General features: G+C 40.7%; 1 protein-coding gene across 2 annotated transcripts in view; it reads right to left on the bottom strand.

Moving 5' to 3' along the window:
* The window catches only part of mon2 (MON2 homolog, regulator of endosome-to-Golgi trafficking), a 39,055-nt gene extending 16,469 nt beyond the window's left edge, over positions 1-22,586 (bottom strand). For both annotated transcript variants that reach the window (XM_084363208.1, XM_084363209.1), the window contains exons 1-19: positions 22,091-22,586; positions 15,031-15,094; positions 13,419-13,546; positions 8,733-8,864; positions 8,142-8,271; positions 6,888-6,985; positions 6,388-6,513; positions 5,921-6,115; positions 5,414-5,538; positions 4,750-4,886; positions 4,257-4,410; positions 3,453-3,643; positions 3,154-3,235; positions 2,805-2,986; positions 2,041-2,153; positions 947-1,051; positions 453-533; positions 270-343; positions 90-180 (exon numbers count right to left, since the gene is read on the bottom strand). In XM_084363208.1, coding sequence (XP_084219334.1) covers positions 90-180; positions 270-343; positions 453-533; positions 947-1,051; positions 2,041-2,153; positions 2,805-2,986; positions 3,154-3,235; positions 3,453-3,643; positions 4,257-4,410; positions 4,750-4,886; positions 5,414-5,538; positions 5,921-6,115; positions 6,388-6,513; positions 6,888-6,985; positions 8,142-8,271; positions 8,733-8,864; positions 13,419-13,546; positions 15,031-15,094; positions 22,091-22,198 — 2,316 coding nt within the window. In that variant the 5' untranslated portion in view covers positions 22,199-22,586. The remainder of the gene's footprint in view (positions 1-89; positions 181-269; positions 344-452; positions 534-946; positions 1,052-2,040; positions 2,154-2,804; positions 2,987-3,153; positions 3,236-3,452; positions 3,644-4,256; positions 4,411-4,749; positions 4,887-5,413; positions 5,539-5,920; positions 6,116-6,387; positions 6,514-6,887; positions 6,986-8,141; positions 8,272-8,732; positions 8,865-13,418; positions 13,547-15,030; positions 15,095-22,090) is intronic.
* Positions 22,587-22,866: the final 280 nt, after the last annotated feature.

Here is a 22,866-nt window from a genome sequence, read left to right as displayed (position 1 = left end):
CATGACAGAGAAGCAAGACAACAACTCCTCTAAAATTGTTTAAAGACAGGTAAAGTTTCACCTTGTGCTAAAATACAGGAAGACTTTACCTTGTTGTTTCCATAAGCCATTTCCATGGCCTCCAGGGAGAGGGAACAGAGCGCATTGATCAGGTGATGCAGGGACACATCATCCAGGTACCTAGATCACAAAAACAATACATAAAGCATATTATATGTGCATATCTGGCATGAACAGTTTGTTTTCACAGATGAAGGACTGGTCCTTACTGTGAGCTTTCGAATAGCCTGGACAGGATGTTGGAGATGACGGGCAGGTCTGTCATCACGGCTGTGGTCAGCACCTGTTCAGGTTAAAGACACAACCACGGCCAGTAAACTCATGGCTTTCAACAATAACGGTAAGAGACATTCAGTATAACGCTTCCAAAGCACAGTTCCCATAAAACTCACTGTACTGGGTCCCTCCACAGCTCTGCCAGGCTTCAGGGCACCGCCCACCCCCGGCTTCAGCCCCAGGATCCACACTAAGTGCTGGAAGAGAGAAGTGAGAAGCTGAAGGGCCAGACAAGATGTGTACACTAACGTACTAGTAGATGATGCTAAGAAGAAATGTGAATAAGATAAGAATGATTCAATTTAAAATCCAAATCAGCTCGTGTTTGTTTATGTGAAATTTACAAAACAAAAAATAAACATTTAAAACAAATGAAGTAACACATTTTATTAGTTTACTTATTAACAATTATTCTTGTTAAGTCATCTCTTTTCCCATTTCTCATGCAACTAAACATTTATGCGTGTATTAATGTAATTTGTGTACATGCACCTGTGTGCGTATGTGTGAGTGTGAGAGAGAGAGCGAGAGAATGTGGACGGTCTATTTTGCCATGTCTGATTAGATAAGAGTGTGTGCATACGTGTGTGGTACCAGGTGGTAGTCGTACCTGCAGTGTAGCCAACACCAGCTGCCAGGAGGTGCCCAGCACGGCCCCATGGCAGTGGGCCAGGTTCAACAGTGTTCGCATACACTGGATATTCTTGGCAGTCAGCTGACAGAAGAGGACAAAATACACAAACGTAAAGTAGTCTTAAGACCAGAAAAAACATGTGAACGTTATTATCATTATGGGGAAATTTTTTATTAAAGCATATGTAATGTGCTGTCAGGTTCAAGGTCACTTCCATGTTTTCTGAAATGTTATTATTGTCCTCAAGGGAATTTTAGCAACAATGACCTGCCCTTATTCATAACAGTTGTCCCCGACATAAATTTTGCCTTGAGAGAGTAACTGTGACTGTTTTTATGTGGGCGTTATTATAAATGGGGTTGTTGTGCACATTATGCATATTAATAACACTGACAACCTGCATACAAATGGCTTTGCTTTGCATTTTATTTTATTTGAGAGTACGGGTACAACTCTGTGTAACTGTTCAGTGAAAGTTCAGAGACAATGGATGGGATTGCTTTTTTATGCATGGCACATTAGCTTGATTCTTAGGGTTATACCTTCGACAATATAGCTTATAAATACTTAATGCTAGTCAAATCATAGTTCAAGGTTCGTCTCGTTATGTTTTTTTGTTCTTGAAATGGTCTGGAGCCCATCTGGTCTCTGTCTTCCCTTGGACTTTCAGGTCAGGACTACAGCTCTCTTTTAGATTATTCAGGCTACTCATGCTCAGTTTTGCTTGTCCGCAGCAGTTTCTGGAAAATTGTTGTTTGTTTAATTTATCTTGATTATAAGATGTCTGTCAGCTTTGTTTTTGTCTTTTACTTTTTTATTTTATATTTATTTTACGAGCAAATTGTCACAGACATTTTTTTGTGCTGCTCAGTTTTAATAGTTATTTTATTGTATTTATTATTGCTACATTTATTTTGCTTTTATTGTCCCGCGAGGCACTTTGTAACATCTGTTTTTATTATTATTTTTATTTTTATGATATAACTGCAACATTAAATAAAATGTTCATTGTCAAGTGTAACCATAGCTTCTTCATAGCTCCATAAATGTGCGTGCAAGTGTGTCCTTACCACCACAGTGCCCTGGGGCTGGGCAGTGAGCGGCTGCCCCACAGCCACCACCTGCTGATGAGATTCACTGGAGGGACTGATAATCTGCACACTCTGGCCCTGGATTGAGTAGGCTGTGGAGAATACAGACAGAAACACACATGTGCAAACACACACAGGACTCTTTAAATCAAAGCCCGTAATACACACAAACAGGTTTTGTACCAAGCTTACGACATGCAAGAAAAGCTTTCTTAATTAACTCCGAGGCAAACATTCATCGTGAGTTGAGACCCAATTTGCAGGCTTTATCTCTGAGAGCTAATATGCAAATAATGAATGTCTGAGCGGTTGGTTTGAGAGCAGCTCTGAGTGTGTGTGTGTGTGTGTGCGTGTGTGTGTGTGTGTGTGTGTGTGTGTGTGTGTGTGTGTGTACATTCTCCAGAAACATTCTCGTTGGTTCCTAATTAGAAGGCACGGTCAAAAGTTATGGATTAACGCAATAAGTGTAGGGCAACAGGGACAGGTGGAGTACCAACAGTTTACATGTCAAGCTCTCTGCATGCGCATCCAACCATCTGAAACAGTCAAGGTGCTCATTAGCGTAACATAAAAACACACAATCAGAGGCAATCCCCAGGGTTGTAAAGTGGAGTTTCATCTGTGTGTTGTACAGTTATGTATTAGATGTTGGATGCCGACAGGACGGCGACTCTGCATATCACACTCAGCTGTAAAGTGGTTTGCAGTATTATCTGGGTATTCCAGGTATATCTGTGCCGTACCTTTGCTTGAGAGGTTGGCAGAGTTGCTGCTCAGCACAGTCAGGGCATAGTGTGGCGGCAAAGATGCCTTGCAGATTGCTGTGATGAAGGCATCACGAGGCGTCACCAGGCCCAGACGACCACACAGCGAGGCCATGGTGAGCTCTGCCTTTAGGATGTTCTCTGTGGCCGTCTCATCGGTGCTGAAGAGGCAGGACAAGAGGGGGGAACAGAGTGAGTGGAAACACATGTGAACACATCAAAAATGTTTTCAGTTTATTGACAATTCATTCTCTAATGGTTGATTTCCAAGAGTGTGCATCCAACATGACTGGTGAAAGAGCAGTTAGTGAAAAGAGAGTCCACTTACCTCGCGTCTAGTAGCAGAGACAGAGCAGCCAGTAGACCACACCAGCAGGCACTGACCATCTCCTCCCACACCAGGTGGGCTCCTGAGAAAGAACCACAGAGCATTGACCAACCTCAGATGACACAAAGGCACAATACTGGCCACCAGAGGTCATAGCCGTGCTACCACGAGACTGTAAACATATGTGTACAGTTTGCACAGATATTTTGTTTCACTTTGCTGTGCCTCTTGAAGCTTAGTTATCTCTTTATATTTAATTTAGAACCTGCATGTCTTCCTCCCATCCTGTTTATTCTCACCAGGTTGTGGCTGCCACTCCTGATCAGGATGAGCCTCCCTGAACTCAGCAGCTGCCTCCTCCTCCGTGGCCAATTCCCTCTCAATCATGGAGGTGATGCCCCGCACCAGGTCCAGTAGGGCACTGAAGGCCACGGACATGGCATAGCCCTCTGGGATGGACGGGGGCTCCACCTTGTCCAACATCTCTAGACTGGAAGGTGGCAAAAAGGGAGAAAACAAATGAGACGAAGGTGTGCAAGTGCTGGTGTGAAATACATTTTTGTTCATAAATTAATCATTATTAACGTTACAAGATCCATCCATAAATTTAAATGCGTGTGTGTAAGTCTACTACAAGAGTCAGCTCTGTGCAGCCTCCAAAACTAAAAGCAAGAAGCCTAATTACAGGAAATAGATTTCATAGATTTTCACAACATCAGAAAGGGTAATTGAGACAGCACCTCCCTTTGACAGAGGAAGGCTTCTGGCTAAAATAATTCCCTGCATTTCAAAACTTGCTTTCCGCTGAAAAAACAAAGACTAATGACGATAGCGTTTTTACTCCTCATGCAGGGTTGAAACTTTGATCTCTGCCTTATTATGATCCCCTGTTGTTTAGTGCGAAGTCACTGATTATTGCTTGCAGGATAAGTTTACTTAATAGTGATGCTACAAGCTCATGTTTGTGCCACTTAGCAGCACAGAGATGATAATCGCAACAACTCTTCACTTCTTCTGTGTGTGTTAGAGGATTTAAATGTGTGTACACGTTACATAAAAAGGATAAAGGCAGTCATATAAGTTTGTGTGGTAACAACACTCACTATGTGGCCTTGGCGCTGCCCTGGACACTAACAGTCATGAGGGGGATCCAGGTACCACGGTATTCAAATGCAGCCTGGGTGGTCAGGTTGCCACTGACCCCTCCTGCCCCTGGACCTCCCTGTGCTGCGCCCTGGGTCCCTGAACCTGAGCCTCCTGGAAGGAGTGGATAAGACAAGTAATGACAGTGGAATAAGGTAAGCATGAGATGGGGAAAAATAGTAAAATATAAAAAAAACACATTTTGCTACAAATATCCATGAATGAGGATTTCATGTTTCAAATGCACCTCAATTAAATTCTAATCTAAATCTGAGTTTATTTATTTTTTTATTTGAACACATTTCTGTACAGAATTAAGGCTAAAATGAAAATTCATTGACTTTTACACATCTCCAGGAATCCTAATTGCTGAATAAAAAGGAAACCCATTACTGTATCACGGTCTTACAGAGCTGAAAATGAGGATTTGATTATTCTTAAAAATCAACTGACCAGCAGGCGCACTAATGGCAGCAGCGCTAGCATTGGGGACGATGAAGAGGGACTGGATGAAGGAGCCAAGGGCGTTGACGATGTCTCTGAATACCTTAGTGGAGTGTTGTTTCATGTCATACGACTGGCAGAACGAACTAAAAGGGAAGTTAACACAAGAGGTAAGCAAGAAACTGGTCACTCTAACCATAATAATGGCACAGTTACAATGTATTCACAAAATGTAACCTATGTAACATCCTGTTGACAGCACCAACTGTATGAAACACTGAGAATGCTAGCAGCTTAAACTATTTGGATGGTACAGGAGCAAGTACCACAGTGGTACTTTAGATTTTGTAGGTTTATTTTCCTGCATAGCTCAACCTCTGTTGTTGTATCAAGAGGTAGATGAATCAGCAATTATAGACACATTAACTCTTATGACCGGATACATCACACTGTTTGGCTGCTAACTGAAGAGTCATTAAGGAATGATTAGCTACAATAAAGCAGTAGGCCCAAAACACCTCCAGTCTTTTTTCACTCTGTGCAGCTGTGGAATATAATATAGAGTATATAGAGTTCATATTTGAATTAAATAAAGAGAAAACAACATTTGAAAGTTTTCACACTCATTAAATAAAATGTGCGGCCTTTTTTTGTGTAGCTTAATATCCCTTACCGTAATAAATGTGGCTGCACACAAAGCCTATGGACTGATTCCACAGCCACTGCTCTCAGCCACTGTGGCTTCTCGCCATCCAGAAACTTCACCAGCAGAGACAAGAAGATCTCACACTCAGTCACCTGCAAAACAAACAAACACATATCAGACTGGGACAGACATTTGGCCAGCTGCCTCTGGCAAAAATCCCTGAATCCCTTTGGGCCTTGATTAGGCTATTCTGTAGCTTACTACGCCTCTTGCCTCAGTTAGGCAAAAGACACATTTTCATTTTTCAAGGATTGATAGAGTATCACTTAATAAAAACAGCTGCAATGCTTAATTACTTAGATGCAGTTAAGCTCATTAAAGCGCCTGAAGCAGAACTAAGACAAAACTACTGCTCTCTAATCCAATGTTAATCAGACCAGATCAATTAAGTGTATCAGCTCTGTGCTGAAGAAAATCCCTTACTCCATCCATCATTTCTGACCAGTCAACCATCACTTCAGAATGGTTCCTTACCAGTAAGCTGTAGAAGTGCTTGATGAGGACTGAGACAACCCGCAGCAACCTCATGCAGATGGGAAAGTAAGGTTTCTCTACAGGAGCTGGTGAGGCGGCGCTGCTGCTGCCCTGCCGGAACTTGATGTTGGGGGAGAAGAGTTTGATGACGAGGGGACACACTCGCTCCTTCAGCAGGAAACTGAATTCCTGGTGCTGAATGGGAAACAAAGAAAGAGAGTGGGGATCAGATCGAGCAAAGCAAAACCAAGACACACTACTGTTAAAGAGTATTTTTTCCACTGCACTGAGATGCATAATATCTGATGTTAAGATCAAATAAAATGTATGGGAATTGGACAAAACACTGAAATGTCTGATAAAAATTAAAACAAAATTAAGAGGAAAACACATTGTCATTATCTTTAGGGCCAACGTTTTTGGAGAGCTATTTCAAAATTCTCTTACTAATAAGCCATAATATGTACCTGTAGGAATACCCCTGGAAAATCATTAAGAACAGACTCCAGCAGCTCCAGGCCAAACGTCCGGGTCATCTCTGTCATCCCTACCAGCCAGTAGGGGGCATCAGCATTCACCAGCTGACACAAGTCCTGCAGGGAGGCGCACAACAGTGTTTGAAACAATGGAGTGTTATGTCCGACACACATCACAGTGGTTGCACTTTTGTGTGGTCATGCTTGTCCTTCCAACAGAGCTCAGTGACTGCACTGTTTCAGAGTGGATGAAAGTGACAGGGGACTTAGAGACAAGGGACCTTTGAATCACTTCTGGCAAATTTCACAAAGATGAAAGCAGTTACTAACTTATTTTCCTCTTTAAAACTCACGATTATGTATAATTAAAGCAGTTTCCTGCTGCTTCTCTCTAGTCCACAAATGATCATGAGTCATGTTTTCAAAAGGCTTCACCCGAAGCCATGAGCTTCAACATTGTGTAGAGGGCTGCTGCCCCCTGGTGGACATACCTGGAACAGCATGTATGCATCTTTTGCACTTGGCCTCAGAGTACTGACAGACCGCCTGTTGGTGTTTCCTTGGACTGGAGGCTGCTGCTCCACAATGCCTGAGGGGGGAAAAAGATAAAATATGTATTTCAGGCCTATATGCAACTCATTGAGAGATCAAAATTTTCTTTACGTATCACTACCTGTTTGTTCTTACACATCACCCATGTGATGTGTTTTGATACCAGTTTATAAGTGCTTTCTCCATCACAGTATAACACATTATTATTATACGGTTTTACTATATTATATTATAGTATTTTAGTCTAAGCTTTTATATTCTTAATATTTTATCATGTTTTATTCCTATGTTTTAGCTGATGCTTTTTATACGCATTGCTGGAGGTAGCCTGGAATTGAAGGATTTAATTGCCTATGAATTTATGTTTATGAGCAAAATGTTGTATCTGATAGCAAGGATGGATGAGCATAACCCGAACAAAAGATTATTCCAGAAAAAAAACAAATCACTGTACTTTCTGTAAAGTGAAAGGACAATTCTCTGTTGTCAGTTACAGACAACTAACTGTTGTTTACGCTGATGTAAAGCTGCAAAAGCTAGTCCATTACTTGATTAGACAATCAAAAGAAAATTCATCTATTAACTATTTTGATTCATTCATTGTGTCAGTCAAATATTTGCTGGGGCCGGCTTCTCAAATGTAAGGATCTGCTGCTTCGGGCTTTGGACTTTTTGCCTGGACAAAAGTAGCAATTTGAAGATGTCACCTTGGGCTCTGGGAAATTGATGAGCATTTTTCTTCACATTTTCTTTTGGTAATTTTTTGAAATTTTATAGACTTTACTATTAATTGTGAAAATAATCGGCAGATTAATCAAATGAAAGTAACCGTTGGTTGCGGCCCTACTACACTGCCGAAGGCAGTAGCAGTAGTAATTTACCTTAAAAAGAAATTGCAGGAAAGCTATTGGATTCTTGTCCTGGCAGTAAGAACTTAACTTTATTCTAGATTACAGCTTGGCTTCCATGAAACCAACATGTAACCTGTACCCTACTCGGTTCTCTATAAGGAAACATAGTCATCAGTGCACAATGTCTCATGAACGGATGCTTAACCTTGCTGTAAATCTTCCATGAGTCCAGATGTCACATTTCTCTGTGAAAATATTGCAATCCAGCAAGGTTTCAACTTCCATCACTATAAAATCTCTCCATTTTCCCTGAGATAGCAACAACATCGCCCTCCCTCTGACCTTTGAAACGCTCGTCCTCAGCCACCATCCTCTCAAAGACCACAGTGACAACCTGTCTGACGGTGGCAGCTGCTGTGTTGTTGGTGATGTTGTCCTTGGTGAAGTGCAGACGGAAACACAACACAATGGCCTGTGTCGGACAAAACATGAAAGTATGATGTAGCATATGCACATAAACATCATATATATTGTACAAACTGAGCCTAAATAGATTATATTGCATTTGTGGGCCATCTTCAGGAGGCGTAAAATAAAGGATTGAACGAGTGACTTCACACAGTAAAACAGGAGTCACAAAAATAATGTGAACAGAATGAGTCCTTAGTTATACAGTTTATAGTCCATATAATTTGCATTTGACACTGTGTTATGGTGCTGCACAAACTGGAGCAAGGATACCACAAATGTATGTATTCATGGGCATAATAAAATATTACAGATTACAGGCACAATTAAATAATGGATGGGGGATGACTCACTGAAACAGAACTTAGCTACATGGACACTTGCAAGGCTTTGAGTCCATACATAAATACAAAGGAGCAGGACATACAGTATATACACAAACAGTTTGTGATATTGTTCTTGTACCTTGGAAAGTACTTCATCGTGTACGACTGTGTTGGTGGTGAGCAGGACCAGGACCGTCTGCAAAAGTTTCAGCTCCTCCAAACCGTTCTCCATCAGCTGCCACAACATGTTGATGATGTTCCCCGCAGCTGCCTGTCATTTACACAAAAACACCTTCAGCTGTTTACATTCATCTTTATCAAATCTGAGCATATTACTGATCATGCACACATACATGTAGTTCAACTCATGAAGCAGTATCAGAGCTGGTAGACTGTCAGACTGAATGAAATAGGCAGAGGCTCAGCCTGAGGTCACACAACCCAAAACCAAAGACACGCACAAAATACAACTTGTGGGACCAGCTGGTGCTGCCTGCTTAGGGGTCACAACAACACAGAGTTCAATAACACCAAATCTAGCTGCCAGTTAATATTATGTCACTTGATGCTCACAGTAAGTGACATGGCATGTCCTTTCTTGGGTCATACTGTCCAAAATACATGTACCCATCACGCAACCGCTCTGAGCTCTGCTCTTTTGTGAAAGACTCGCTGGAGTCACAGAAGGACTCATTACTTTAAAAAAAAAAAAGGGAAAAAAAGGAAAACAAGAAACACGTTAATTTCCAATTTATAATGAGTTTTTGCAACTGTTTGATCCACACTAGGACTAAAGATGCTAATTATTGTTGTGTTATTGTAGCACAAGATTGCTTTATGTCTGACCAACAGTCCTAAAACAATAGACAGGAAATACATAATCATATAAAACAAAGAAAGGCAAAGCAAATCAGCAAATCCTCACATCTGAGGAGCTGGAACCAGCAAATGGTTGGAATTTTTGCTTTATTAATGACCTGAACAACTGACTGATTTTTAATTTGTTGTGTTATTATTTTCTGTCAACTACAATCACTTTTAGCTCTAAACCCACAGCGACATACAAGATATTACAGGTTTAACAAAGCCTTTTTTCCTCTGTTCAGCGAGTTTTGCTACACTGCAACTACCAAGGGTTTCTACAGGGCTTTAGAAGCAATTGGCTTTAGATTTGCCATCAACTTTGGCACATCTCATCGTCTTCATGCGGTTCAGGAGCATACAATTATGATTAGTAGTGTTTTCTTTGCGGAGGTTGTTGCCTAGATTTTCTTATGTTGACAGTTTTGTTCCTGGGGTGTTGGCCACTACCAAATAGGAGTACAATCACAATAGGCACTTCAGTGTCTGCTCTGTCCTATTTCAACATTTTCTTTCAAGACATTTGAACAGACCCCTCTCCTCCCCCGAGGAAACAAAATGACATTTTCTATCACCCCTTTCTCTCTACATGACAAAGTATCAGACTCGGTTGTCTCCAGTGACACCTTAATAATCAATACAAAGGTTTCGTCTTGTGAGTCCCTCAGCTAGCTTGCTTTTAAACCCTGCAGTTCAGAGTTGCTGATGAAGTTGAGTGCCAGTGGCAAGAGAAAAGAGAGGAGTTACAATGCTCAATAGATTAGAAAAAGTGTGTGTTGAGGAGTATGTGAAGAGTGTGTCTAAGATGTTTAGACATGTTTGTTGGGAGCAACAATGTGATAACAGCCACTCAAAGACAAGGATGAAGACCTCTGGCAAAGAGGAATAAAAAAAGACACAAAGACAAAATGGTATCGTTAAGGCCAAGAGACATTCCCAAAACATCAGACTTGCTGAGAAAATCTGCCTCACTTAGTCATGCTGAGCTGCTCTTGAACAAAGGACTCAACCACCACCCACTCAAGTAGGCCACAACATAACTGACTTTATTATAGTCAGCATCTTTGAGGCGTTGAGTTATGCAACAATATGAACTAAAGTGGATTCATGTTGAAACGATCAGTTGACATAAATAAATAAATCCAATTATAATGGTCATTTATGAAGTAAAAATGAAAAACAACAGCTGGCTTCAGCTTTTTATATAATTAGAAATCAAATGTTGTTTTGAACAGGCAAAGCAGGCAACAAGAAGATGTCACATGAGGCTCTGGAAAATTGGGATGGGCCTTTTTTTGGAGTATTTGCTCAATTAATCAGAAAAAACATCAAACAAACAGATGAAATAGTAATGATAATTAGTTGTAGCCCAAAAGTGCAAAATACAAACTGAAAATAGAAAAAAAATGTGGCTGAAGAGTTGATAAAAATGACACCAAATAACATATGACAGTTGTCTTGTGAGAGGCTTTTCTCTGGGAGGGTAGAGCACTTAGACTATCTCACCAAGGCAGAAGCTTTGAAACCTATGTTAACCTAATTAAATAAACGCCTGACATCAAAATTTAGAAAGCATGGGATGGCTCAATAAGCTTTTAATAACTGTCTTTTATGGTGTATTAACAAGGCAGTTGTGCAGCAGCTCCGGGGTGCCAGCTTTGAAATGGCTCTGATCTCAGGTCTGACTCCAGCTGGGTTATTTAAAAAGGTTCAAATACTCATCGCCCATCGCATAAGCTTTTATTAAAATACATTCATGTTGAAGAAATTATACATTCACCCAGTTCCTGAGGTGGATATTTAATTCCACCTTTTTCTTCAGGGCTGTTTAACTGCCACTGCACACAAAGATCATGTGAAATTACTGTACTGGAGCTCCCTAGTAACATTTTTCTAGGTCAGTGTTTTCCAATACAATGGCTTGTGCTGAGAATGAAAGATGGTCAACAACTGCGGGAAAGAATGAGTAGTGGAGGAGGAGAGGGGTGGTTGGGGTCTTTCAGATGTAGCCGCCAGTGACAGGAATGCATTTAGATTAACCAGTCTAATATTTGCCTTGCCTGATTTAGGACTGATGAGTTGCATTGATTCCTGTATTGATCGGAATGAATTAGCCCTTAGGATATTACAGGGAATGTGCCTACGGTGGTAGGTGAACTTAAATTTGCAAGGAACCATGCACTGAATGTGCAAAATCTTATTTGTTGGCAGGTAAATTGGCAAATGAGAATCTACATTAGTCCTGTATTAATTGTGACAATCCATAATATGTTAACAGAACTAATCTTTGATACGGACAAAGGTAAGATCACCTGGAAAAACAAACAGCTGTGTAAAGTGATCGAGGGATTGCATGTCTAGGAAAACACCATAAAGAAATGTTGCCGATGTGACGCTCTTTAGAAATGTGTTTTCGTAATGATTACATGGGAAAAACGTTCTCCACAAGGACATGTGTATTGACTCGACACCCTTGGAGATGATAATCACCTTGTGTCCTTCTATAAAGTCGAGTGACACGAGGTGACGAATCCTGATAAGAGCAATGGCCTCATTGATTTCACTAAAACCAGCTTACCAAAGATTAAATGTAGATAATAATGAGGCCTGAAGGATTGGCACAACTTCATATGAGCTAGGTGTTTCTGCTGTTTTCATGCTAGATTCAAATATAGTCAAATATCATCCATTTTTACTGAGCTAAAAGAAAATTCACAGAGGCCGCTGTTGCCAAAATCACTAACCCAAAGCGTTGGTACAGTATATGATAACCTGAGAATGCGACAATCATTTTTATTTCACTAGAATTCGTCCTCCTTTCAATACAAATTAAATTGTGCCTGTGATCACACAGTGAGCCAAGCTAATTTTTTGCAGAAGTTTGACTGCTGGGATAATTTGTGTTCATTCAGCCTGAACAGCCAGAATGCCCTGCTGTTCATTAAACGTAAGCTGTTTGTGTTTTCAGATTGTGTGTTGTGTTTGTTTGTGTTCAGTTGAGCCTTTGACTAAACTCTCCAAAGACTCCGGTTATTTCTCTCCATTCTCTTCCACTCTCCTTTGCAAAAGTTTTATCGAGAGTATCCTGTGTTACTGTATTGTATGCTGGTGTGGACATTCTAAAATCGCTAACAGAGACAAATTCGGAAAAATTGTGAAGAATTGTGGGAAAATCATAGGAAAACACGGGCTGACCTGTACCACCTGTACCTGGCGGAGAAGGCACTCCCTTCTGGTCGGAGGTGTAGACCCAAAGATAATAACCGAGCGAGCAAAAAATGTTTTAATAATAAAATAAAATAATGCTCGTAACTAAGGTACATGATTTGTAGGACTCTAATGTACCAGGGGATGTGATACAAAATGATACATAACGGACGTGCATCATACTACTAATTTTTGATTTTTTAAGATAAATGTTAACATGCACTTTAAATATCTGCCTGGACTGTGACGACAGTGACGATGGCTGCCACAGATCATCTTAGGCTATTGTTATTTCTGTCTGTCTGATGTGTTTTTAAACGCGTCTGTTCTGTGCTGTATCGCAAATTGCCTCTCAGAGGACATTAAACTTTTTTAGTCTTAGTCTCCCTGTATGTTCAGGAAGTTAAGTTCATTTTTCCTCCAGTCAGCAGTCAACAAGACCAAGAGAGACTAATTACAGTACACTGCATCCAACAATGAAGGTTGGCACGTCCGCAGCTTCGCTGCTGACAGGTCGAAAAGGGGGAGTGAAGATAAATCCACTTTTAAATCTCAGAGTTTTTAAGAAAATAAACTCTTCTCTGCAAGTCCTTCTCTTGCTTGGTAAACGTCTCTGGCCTTTATACGTAACTGCGTCATGCAGAAAGGTTTATAATATGCTAATCTCTATTTTAGTGGGCATATTTCTCAACTTTAAACATAAGCCCTGGTGTGCTGTATGTACATTGTGAATATCAGGCTAGCTCCTGGTCCTTACCTCAGATACCACCTCATGGGACATGAGTCTCTGGATGGCAGCCAGACACAGCTGGGTGATCTTTGGCTCTTTGGTGCCACAGCCCATCAGAAAAGGCTGCACGACCTCCGAGCTGTTCTCCTTCAGAGCTGCAGGAAAAGGACAGAGATCAGGCTAAATGTCACTGTACATGTTTTGGACATCTGAACAGATGCTTCAAGGAAGAAGAGTGCAAAGATGCTTTCATTAGAGTTACCTAAAATATTCATAATGTTTTAAAATGATTATCCAATATGAATAGTTTCTGCATGAAAGACACGCTGCTGTTTTGAGAGTCCCAATTAATGATTTTTATATCAGTATTAAGTACTGGTAGTGCAGAGAAGGGGTTGAAGAACAAATATTGAACCAAAGCATAGATTAAATGGTCATAATACAAAATAAAATTAACAGAACGGGAACATTCTGTGTGGAAGCTCCACAGTGCTTAATTATTAATTCAATGTTGAGTTATGAAAACCTTTTTTTCAATGTTATTCCAATTCCTTTTAACTGTGAATGTTTGAGGATATATATCTATATACAGGGATATTACCATGGAATTTAAAATTCATGTAAAAAAAATTTGAAATTAAAGTGTCCTAGACACATTTGTGCTACTGAGAAAGTGCTTTGCATCCGACTACCTGCATCATTTTCACCTTCATTACACTGGATTTAGTTTCTTCGATTCATATAACCTGCACAACGGGTTTGACCACTCAATCTCACCTCAACACCTCATTACGCTGCTGCGACAACTCACAAATTCAGTCTGGAAACAAAGATAAATGAACTCTCCTGTAATGAGTTGCTGTAAAGATTACAGTTTACAGAGTGGCAGCCGGCGTCGGACGGTCATCAGTGGAACTCGGAAAATGTCGAGTATGTGTCAACTCTGCAAATGCTACTAAAAGCTGGACTTTGTTTATGAGGACAGCATTGAAACATTTTCCGATCCAATTGTTTAGAGAGCAGACGCGTGAAAGTGCTTTGTAGTGAATTCAGAATGTGCAGGTATGTAAAAGGCTAAATGTATTCAATCGTCCCTTAAACAAAGCTGAGGGATGAGTGATAATATATAATACTATACAGTTCTCCTTTACGCACTGGGGAAACAACCTATATCAAAATATATATATTTTTGGGAGGAATTAAAGGCCATATCCTCACAGTATATCACACATCTGTGCATGACTTGCCACATTCTGACTCCATAAATAAAACAGTGGCTTCTGTAGCCCTGCAAAAACTGTGTCATGTGAATATGAAAACATTCACCTGGGACAGTGTACATTTACCAACAATTACACTGAGAAAAAAGCGATGTAAATATACCAAAGATAGTGTTCAAAATGGCAACTTTGCAACTGTAATCCAAAGCCAAACTAGAACAGACAAAGCAAGAGAAGTCTACCAAGAATAACCTCATAACATGATCAAATCATATCTAAATAACTCAAATTGACACATTATATTGTGGAGAATTCATGAGAATTCACTTTCAAATCAGAATAAAATGCACGTTCACACAAAGTGGCAGCTAGATATCCAAGTTGTGTCCAATCACCACCGATCTCACTCTCTCACTCACCTGCTAGTATGTCTGTATTCCTGGCTGCAATGGTCTTAATCTTCACGATGCCAGACTCTGCAGCCTAAGGGTCAAAAAGAAAAGAGGAGACATTTACATCCCGTGTAACACGTTCCAAAAGGTGCTGATGGAGCAGCAGCAACACTGTGGTAGAGGCATCAGACACAATCTCTTGTTGTGACGGCCGCAGGGGAGAAACAGCTAGGCCCGACTGCTAAGAGACAGAAGGAGGGCTGGTAATCTGTTGAGAAGGGGCTTCAACTTTAGAGGGATGTGCTGATTTCCCCGGTGATGTGTCTGGCAGGGGAGCTAAGATATGGAAAGGGGGATGGAGGAATTTCAAGAGACAGGAAGGGCAGGAGGGGGGATGACATGGAGACAGACTAAATGTGAGACAGTCTGTGTCTGTGTGAGAGAGAACAGAGATACTGAGCATTTACCAGTCAAAACAGAGGCTGCTGCTGTTATCTTTCTACAACAACCACGAGCCGCCGAAAAGCTGTCAAGATATTCTCTCCTTCTCTCTAACCCCTGCTCATCCTCTTCCCCAGCATTCTTCTCCATCACTAACCCTTCGCAGAGCATGTTCTACTCCTATCTGACTATTTCTGTCTTAATAACCACGAGAAAACATCACTTTTTCATACTGCAAGTAATCTGTCTAAAAGATACAGGGTGCAAATGTGTACCTTGAGACAACTGTGCTGTAAGTCTACATATTTTAAGACCATAATTAGATTGTTTATCTCTTTTATCAGTCATCTCAACAAGCATTTTTCTTTTGGCAACCTGATGCTGAGGTAACGACCATCTGCACAGCCCACACATGGCAGGAAAGAAGCACACAGCGAACAAAGACAGTCTGCTCAGCATACATTTAACTATTCTATTTATTTACACGATTTAGAATAAGGTAACTGAGCTCCCTTCTCAAAACCTGAGCCAACATTTTGAAATGCAATTTCTAGTCTAACATGGTGAAAAATATCCTGAAAAATACACAATGTAGTAATGAGCAAATCATACCACTTTGGATTAGAGACCCTTGATGAAGAGAAACAATGCAGCTGCCCCTTATGCTGGAGTGGCTGAAATATTTGACTAAATAGCATGATTACATCACTTGTCATTTAAACAGCGACAAGGTCGAGACACAGTGGAAGTCATCAATTCATAACCCGCTCAGCAGTCTGTTACCAAACAACCGTTTGTTAGCCTGTCGGGCTGTTAATACAAACTGTGCTCTGGCATTTTACCATGCAGCTCCTTAAAAAGTTAATCTTCAAAATATGCTAGTCTCCGTCTTCTCCTTTGTTCCTCGAACGGAGCCACTGAGGTCTTAACAGGGCAGTGAGGGGAACACAGAGAGCCTTTTTAGTCCCAAATAATTACAAGCATGCTGTGGCTGCTTTCAATATTCCCACAGGCTGAGACTATAAATATACTCTACCTACATGTATGAGAGATAACTGAAAAGACAAGTGGCAAAAACAGCAAAGTTTGGGGATAGTGTTTAAAGAAACAAACGATACAAATGATACAGACAAACTATATTTCAAGCTTTACGATAAAAGCCCGGGCAATGTTTCTTCTGGCTGTGCACTGTCCATTTAAAATCAGACCTTATTTACAGCTGTGGTCTGATGAGTTTTAGATCAATTAGCCAAAGGACAGAAAATGAGAAGTAAACTGTTTTGATTCAAAGTCTTTTTGTCAAGGAAAATGTGAAACATTTGCTGTTTTTTGCTAGCACTTCAAAATAATGTCAACCGTTTGTCTGATAAAACAAGTTATTTGAAGACATACGACGGGCTTTCCTCACAATTTTCTTAGCAAAACACTTAACCAATTGATAGATAAAAAGAAAATACTGATGACTCGTTGATACAGCATGAGATGAGTTGTGCTTCAGTAACTGCAGGTTTTCAGATGTCTTCACACCTGTGAACCTGTATGCTTTATTGGTGCCTATATACATGCATATATGTATACAGTACATGCCTATATGAGCTAACTGCTCACTGTGCTGCAGCTGTCAATCTATTGAACTGAAATGAGTCACCCAGAAATCATGCAGCCTATGGCCCAAGGGCGGTGAGAGATATGAGGATGTTTCCTCCTCTCACCAACTTTTACAGTAAAAAGTGTTTCAAGTCCCCTTCGAATACTTCTGATGTGAGCCTTTAAAGATACGGCTTTCCCAAAGTGGCCATGCATGTTGAAAGAAGAGAACAAATTAATGGAGCAATAGAATTAAGGGAGTACTTATCAAAATATTTGGCCCTAAGGATGTTGTTCAATAACAATAGTGGATGCTTGGAAGGTGATTTAACAGGATAATATCATCTGTGATTTGCTGAGGCTGGTGATGATGAGACACAAGAGTGCCGTCTTGGAAAATAATCTCGAACAATGTCATCTGTCCTTTGCACACCTCTGTCAAAAAGATGTTTTCTTCCATGTCTGTGGAATCTGTGAGTCAGTCAAATAAAACCAATTAACCAGTAAATGCCTCTAATTAGAAGCATATTGTTTGGGTGCGTACCGCCTCTAGTGGAACAAGTAAAATGCTACATGTGGAAAAAAGGTAACATTTTGTGCACAAAACCTTCTCACTTTCCTCGACGAAAACCTTTTAATACTGGCCTTCTTTTTGATGGAGTTCAAGGCTGAATGGAAATAGCAATAGAAACACATTTATCCACCTACTTCCTCACAGAAAGTGCTGTTTAAGCCTTCTGTTGTAGCGTAGCTCTTACGTCTCTATGAAAACTGTCAGCATAATGAAGTCACCTCCATGTGGAAGGAAATACCACTGGCCTGATGATTTCTTTGTAACAGAGATACAAAATCCCACTTCCATCCAGTTAACTCCTTTCTAAAAAGCTAAAACCAGCTGTGCTGGATAGCATAGGAATACTTTACCAAGACATAATGATGATTACTTTGTTGGCAACCACCAGCCTAACTTTCAGCATTTAACATTACCAATGACATCATCACGCATAATTTAAGCATCAGCTTATTGACAGAAATATTCATTTCAGGCCAATGCTAGTATTTCATTTTTTAAACCTTCGGTCGATACCCATTGCACGCCGATATTGTGCACCCCAAGTTCAAAAAAAATCTTGATATATTCATCATTAAGGTCATCCTTAAAAAAGGATGACGATATTTAAAAACTATGTTCTGTGCTAATATTTTAGAGTTCTATTAATGCAAACCAAAATACAGTCCTGGACAAATCTGACTTTTAAATCTCCACGACAAGTAGAAAACAACATTAAATACTGGTCTCTGCTGTACAGATGATGTCACGACCAAGACATATAAGAAGTGCTCGATACTTTCAGTTCTTCTCTAGACTCTCTTTTTTTTTTTGGAGGAGATTTTAAAAGCAGAACTGACCCATGTCTGAGAGCCAGCTCATTTTCTCCTGAAAACCGACATTAGTGAAGCTCATCACAGAATGACTTCCTTAGAAACATGCTGCCAGAGTCTCAAAACTCAGCAGTTTTTGGGAACTGACTTGGCATATTATAAAAAAAAGGCTTATTCAGTCAGAACTTCAGTGCAATAGTGTCAGTTCACCAAATCCTCACACCATGTTGTTACTTTGTCTCTGTGCAGCTGAGCTTACACAACCTGTCTCGCAAATGACTTGTGCTAACTGAGCCATACAAAGGTTGCCCATAATGCTTTCATTAATTCTGCAGGTTTTCCCAAGACAAGCAGTCACATTTCACTGGGAGCTACAGACAGTTGACAGCGCCTGACTCATCCACAGAGAGAGAGAGTGGAGAGCTGGCTGCCTGATGCCTTATTTTCACCTAGGCAAAAGCAATCAGAGCACAACAAACAGCAAAGCCCTGGTGGTTTCACTGACTGCTACTCAATGAAAGAGAGGTTGAGTGTGAAGCTATGATGCAGAAAAATCAATGGGAGTCTTCTTGGCTGCTCTTAACCCGGAGGAACCACTGTCTGTGGTGCAATGTCACTGTGGGAGACAGGCTGGGAAATGTGGGAGGAACTGGAATGGAGACTGGCTGGGGGCTATGAAGATGGGGCTTGTTCAGTTTTATTTTGCGATAAGGAAAGAACACTTTGGTGTTAAGTTTTGATAATTTACTAACATACGTAACAGTCATTCATTTAAAAAATGTCCTGGGGAAAATTGGGAAGTGCTGAAAATGTGTGTAAGACAAACAAAAAGAAATTCAGGAGTTCCGTTCAATAAACTGCAAATCGTAAACAGACATCTAAGTATGAATAGAATAAAGACTACAAAATAATATGGATTCACAACCAACACACAAACAGAGCTCAGCTTGTTTGTAGCACAAATACATCCCAGCAAATATAACCATGATGGCTCAAATTGGAAAAGGTTGTTTCAATCACAACACTATCAACTGGAGCACCAGTGAGCTGAGGCTGTGGGAAACATCAAAGTGGCTCCCTGCACTGCTGTGATCCCTAAGGGGAGATGTTGGTGAGGACCAGGAAACATGGGTGATGATTAATCAATATTGACGGAGATGCTGCCTTCATGAGGCCCCCAGGGTAAGGACCAGCAAGCAGTCTGGAATGTGAGACCAGTGTGCTTTTTATGGTCCTGCATGACTGCCACACATCTCATAGTGAAGTGTGAGCCACTTAAGTCAAGGGATCAGTCTGCAGTGTCCGAAGCACACAAGGAACTGGAAGGGCTTGCCGAACTATTTGTCTTTCTCATTGTGATGTTGTCTTTAACCAAGGTGAGCTGAGGGGAAAAACAAACTAAGCCAGTGTAGCCTGATATGTATTTTCCCTGCTGAGCTGGCTGACGAATACTTTCATGGCCCCGAAAGCCTCACATACAGTACAGCATTTCATCTAATGACCCCTTTGACCGCTGTTACATATGCAAGCAAACAGTGAGCTTGCTATACCTGCTGGGAATTAGAAGGAATTAAGGTAAAGAGGCTCTGACTGAGATGGTGTCAGCTGAATTACATAACTTTGGCAAACACATAGCATCTGTATGTCTACAAAGTTAGCAAATGCAGCATGGGCAAACCAGCACAGAGTGAATGGAGGTTGTGTTTATCTAATATTATATGTCACCACCCTTTCAATATGTTGATCTTTTGTCCATTTAACTAAGGTTCAAAATAACATAGAATCAATTGCCAACTATTTTGATAATAAGTTTATCATTTTGAGTCATTTTTAAGAAAATAATTCATTCTCAAATGTGAATATTTGGTGTTTTCTTAACTCCTCTTTTAGGGTCGTGGACATAAGACATTTGAGGATGTCATCTTGGGCTTTGGCTGATAGTGGTCAACATTTTATAGAGCAAAGAACTTATCGAGAAAATGACTGACAGACAATCCTAAATAGAAAATAATCATTAGTTGTAGTCCCCAAATACAATTTATTACAGATGTAAATGAACTCTGACTGAAACCCGGTGGACTGCTGAAAGCAGACAATGCATGTACTAAAGAGGGTTGTGTCGTTAGGGGCAAAGTGGATTCACATAAGCTGGGTTGACTGTTGTCTTCTATGTGAGAATCTAACAATACACATACACTGTAAGAGGCCTTGACAGTGCACCTCCTTGTACTATTCTCTTCTCAAACCAAGCCATGATCTCACCAAGGCTGCTGCACAAGGAAGCCAGTCAGTAACTCCAAGGAATATAAAAAACTAAATACTGAATGAATGTATGTACTGTATGAAATTGCTTCTGCTGCATTGATGCTGGCAAACTGACTGCAAAACCAACTTGCAATGTGAGATGTTAGACAGACCTATATAAGCCAAACAGAGGTCTTCTATATTATAAATAATTAAAAATAACATTTTTGCTGGAAATAGCTCACCTGATCATTGTCCTCCCATCAAACCACTTCTCTCCTGATTTCAAAATGAACAGCACTCAAAAATCTCAAAAATATATATTGTCATGAGTAATATCTATTTAGCGATGCTCACAGTTTTGGTTTTAGTTGCGGAAGGCAACCACATACAACAGGTTTGAATGGAAACCTGATGTGCTCAAATCACTGGAAAATAAGAGCAACATGTCTAGACACAACGTCATGGTCATTCAGGATCATTCACAAACCTGAAAGTGCACAAGTGAGGAGATATAATTGTATGTTTGTGTATTTGCTTTGTGATATGTAACCACTGTTATTTTGATTCCAGGGGAGAAGTGCATTAATGACTGGATAATGCTCAGGTGAGCCATTTTCAGCAAAAAATCTTTTGGTTTTTACATTTGTCACAGAAGACATCTGCTCGGCTTGCGTAGGTCTGTCTAGCATCTCACATTGCAAGTTGATTTTGCAGTAAGCGTGCCAGTATTAATGCAGCAAATGCAATTTCATACAGTACATAACTTCCAATTAAGTGTTGCATATAAAAAGGCCCCTTTTACATTATTTCAAAATAAAGCATCCAGTGTTGGTTCACCATAATCAGAAAATAGACATTTCATATCTTAGCTCCAGCATTATAGACATCCCAACACTGGTTTGCTTTGCACAGGTTTCACTGCTAGGGGTAAATAAGAAAACCTGTTTGGTGTACTGAGCCTTAAAATAACGGTACTTCCATGTCATTTTCACCAATGTGACACTGCACTGGTGAATATGTCTCGTAAATAACCTGACGCCAGTAAAAACAGTTAGCTAGGTGCGTGGTGCTATTATGTAAATACAAACGTGGGTCAGCTAAGTTCATTCGGGTTACCTCCGACTAACATTATATGAATGTTACACATTAGCTTTTTTTAACCGAAAAGGTTAGACACAGGCCATTTTAAACACTTGTGTCAGCTACTGGAAGGGCCCACTAGCTGACACAACTTTTAATTTACCCGTACAGTATGAGGACAGCTCGGTGTCCACATCACCCACAGAGTGGAGGCCCCGGTGGTTTGAGGGGGAACGGGCTCAAACAAGCAAATATGTACAAATCTACCAAATTAAACTCAAGATTCACAGATGAGACAACCTGCTGAACACCGGGGTAACGGCTCAGTGAAGCTAACTAGCCGGCTAACCTCTTTGACTGGGGGGAATTTCTTCTTGCACTCCATGGACAGAGACCGCAGGTCCGTCTGCATGTTCTCCAGCAGTTTCTTCACCGCTTCGGGACTGCTGGTCGACATCTTTGACGGCGTCTTCGACAGAAATCTCGAGAAACTTCAAACGATCAGGAATGCCGGAGCACAGTAGCCCCCCGCCCATCCACAGCGGGAATATAATCCGTCGCTACTTTATTCGGCTCCCCTGGAAAGGAAAATATAAACGCCGCGGTCCATTGACACAGTATCCCACTTCTCTGCTTCGGGCGCCCGTGCGCTGTAGAGCAGCGATGACACCGGGTTCCTCTTCCTCACAGCCCGTTGACATTAGCTTCGTGAAGTAGCATCGTTACCTCTTTATTTCTGGCTCTTAAGGCTGCTCACTATCGAAGATATTCGCCAAATTGAGCAGTCTGCCATCAGCGGCCGACAGCTCCACTTTCCTTCCCACAATGCTTCGGTGGACAGTGACACGTCAGTCGCACTTCCGTAAACAGTGAGCGATTCAGAATAACGACGACAGCGACCCCTGCTGGACAACATGGATACTGACAGAGACACGCCTGGGCTCCACTGCACAGTTATGTAGACTTACACCGCCTAAAGGTTAAGAAAGAAGTTGCAGTTACAGACACAGCTGCTTTTATACATTTTTATTGTATTAATTATACACTGTTGGGACGTAACTATAAAGTTCCTAGGCCTACTGGACATATGTGGCCTATAAATATGATGAATGTGTGGGAGTACTT

The sequence above is a fragment of the Pagrus pagrus genome (assembly GCF_965226575.1).
Source record: "Pagrus pagrus genome assembly, chromosome: 10".
Lineage (NCBI taxonomy): Eukaryota > Metazoa > Chordata > Actinopteri > Spariformes > Sparidae > Pagrus > Pagrus pagrus.
The sequence above is the reverse complement of the archived record's forward strand: the minus strand, read 5'-3'. Positions and strand labels throughout refer to the sequence as shown.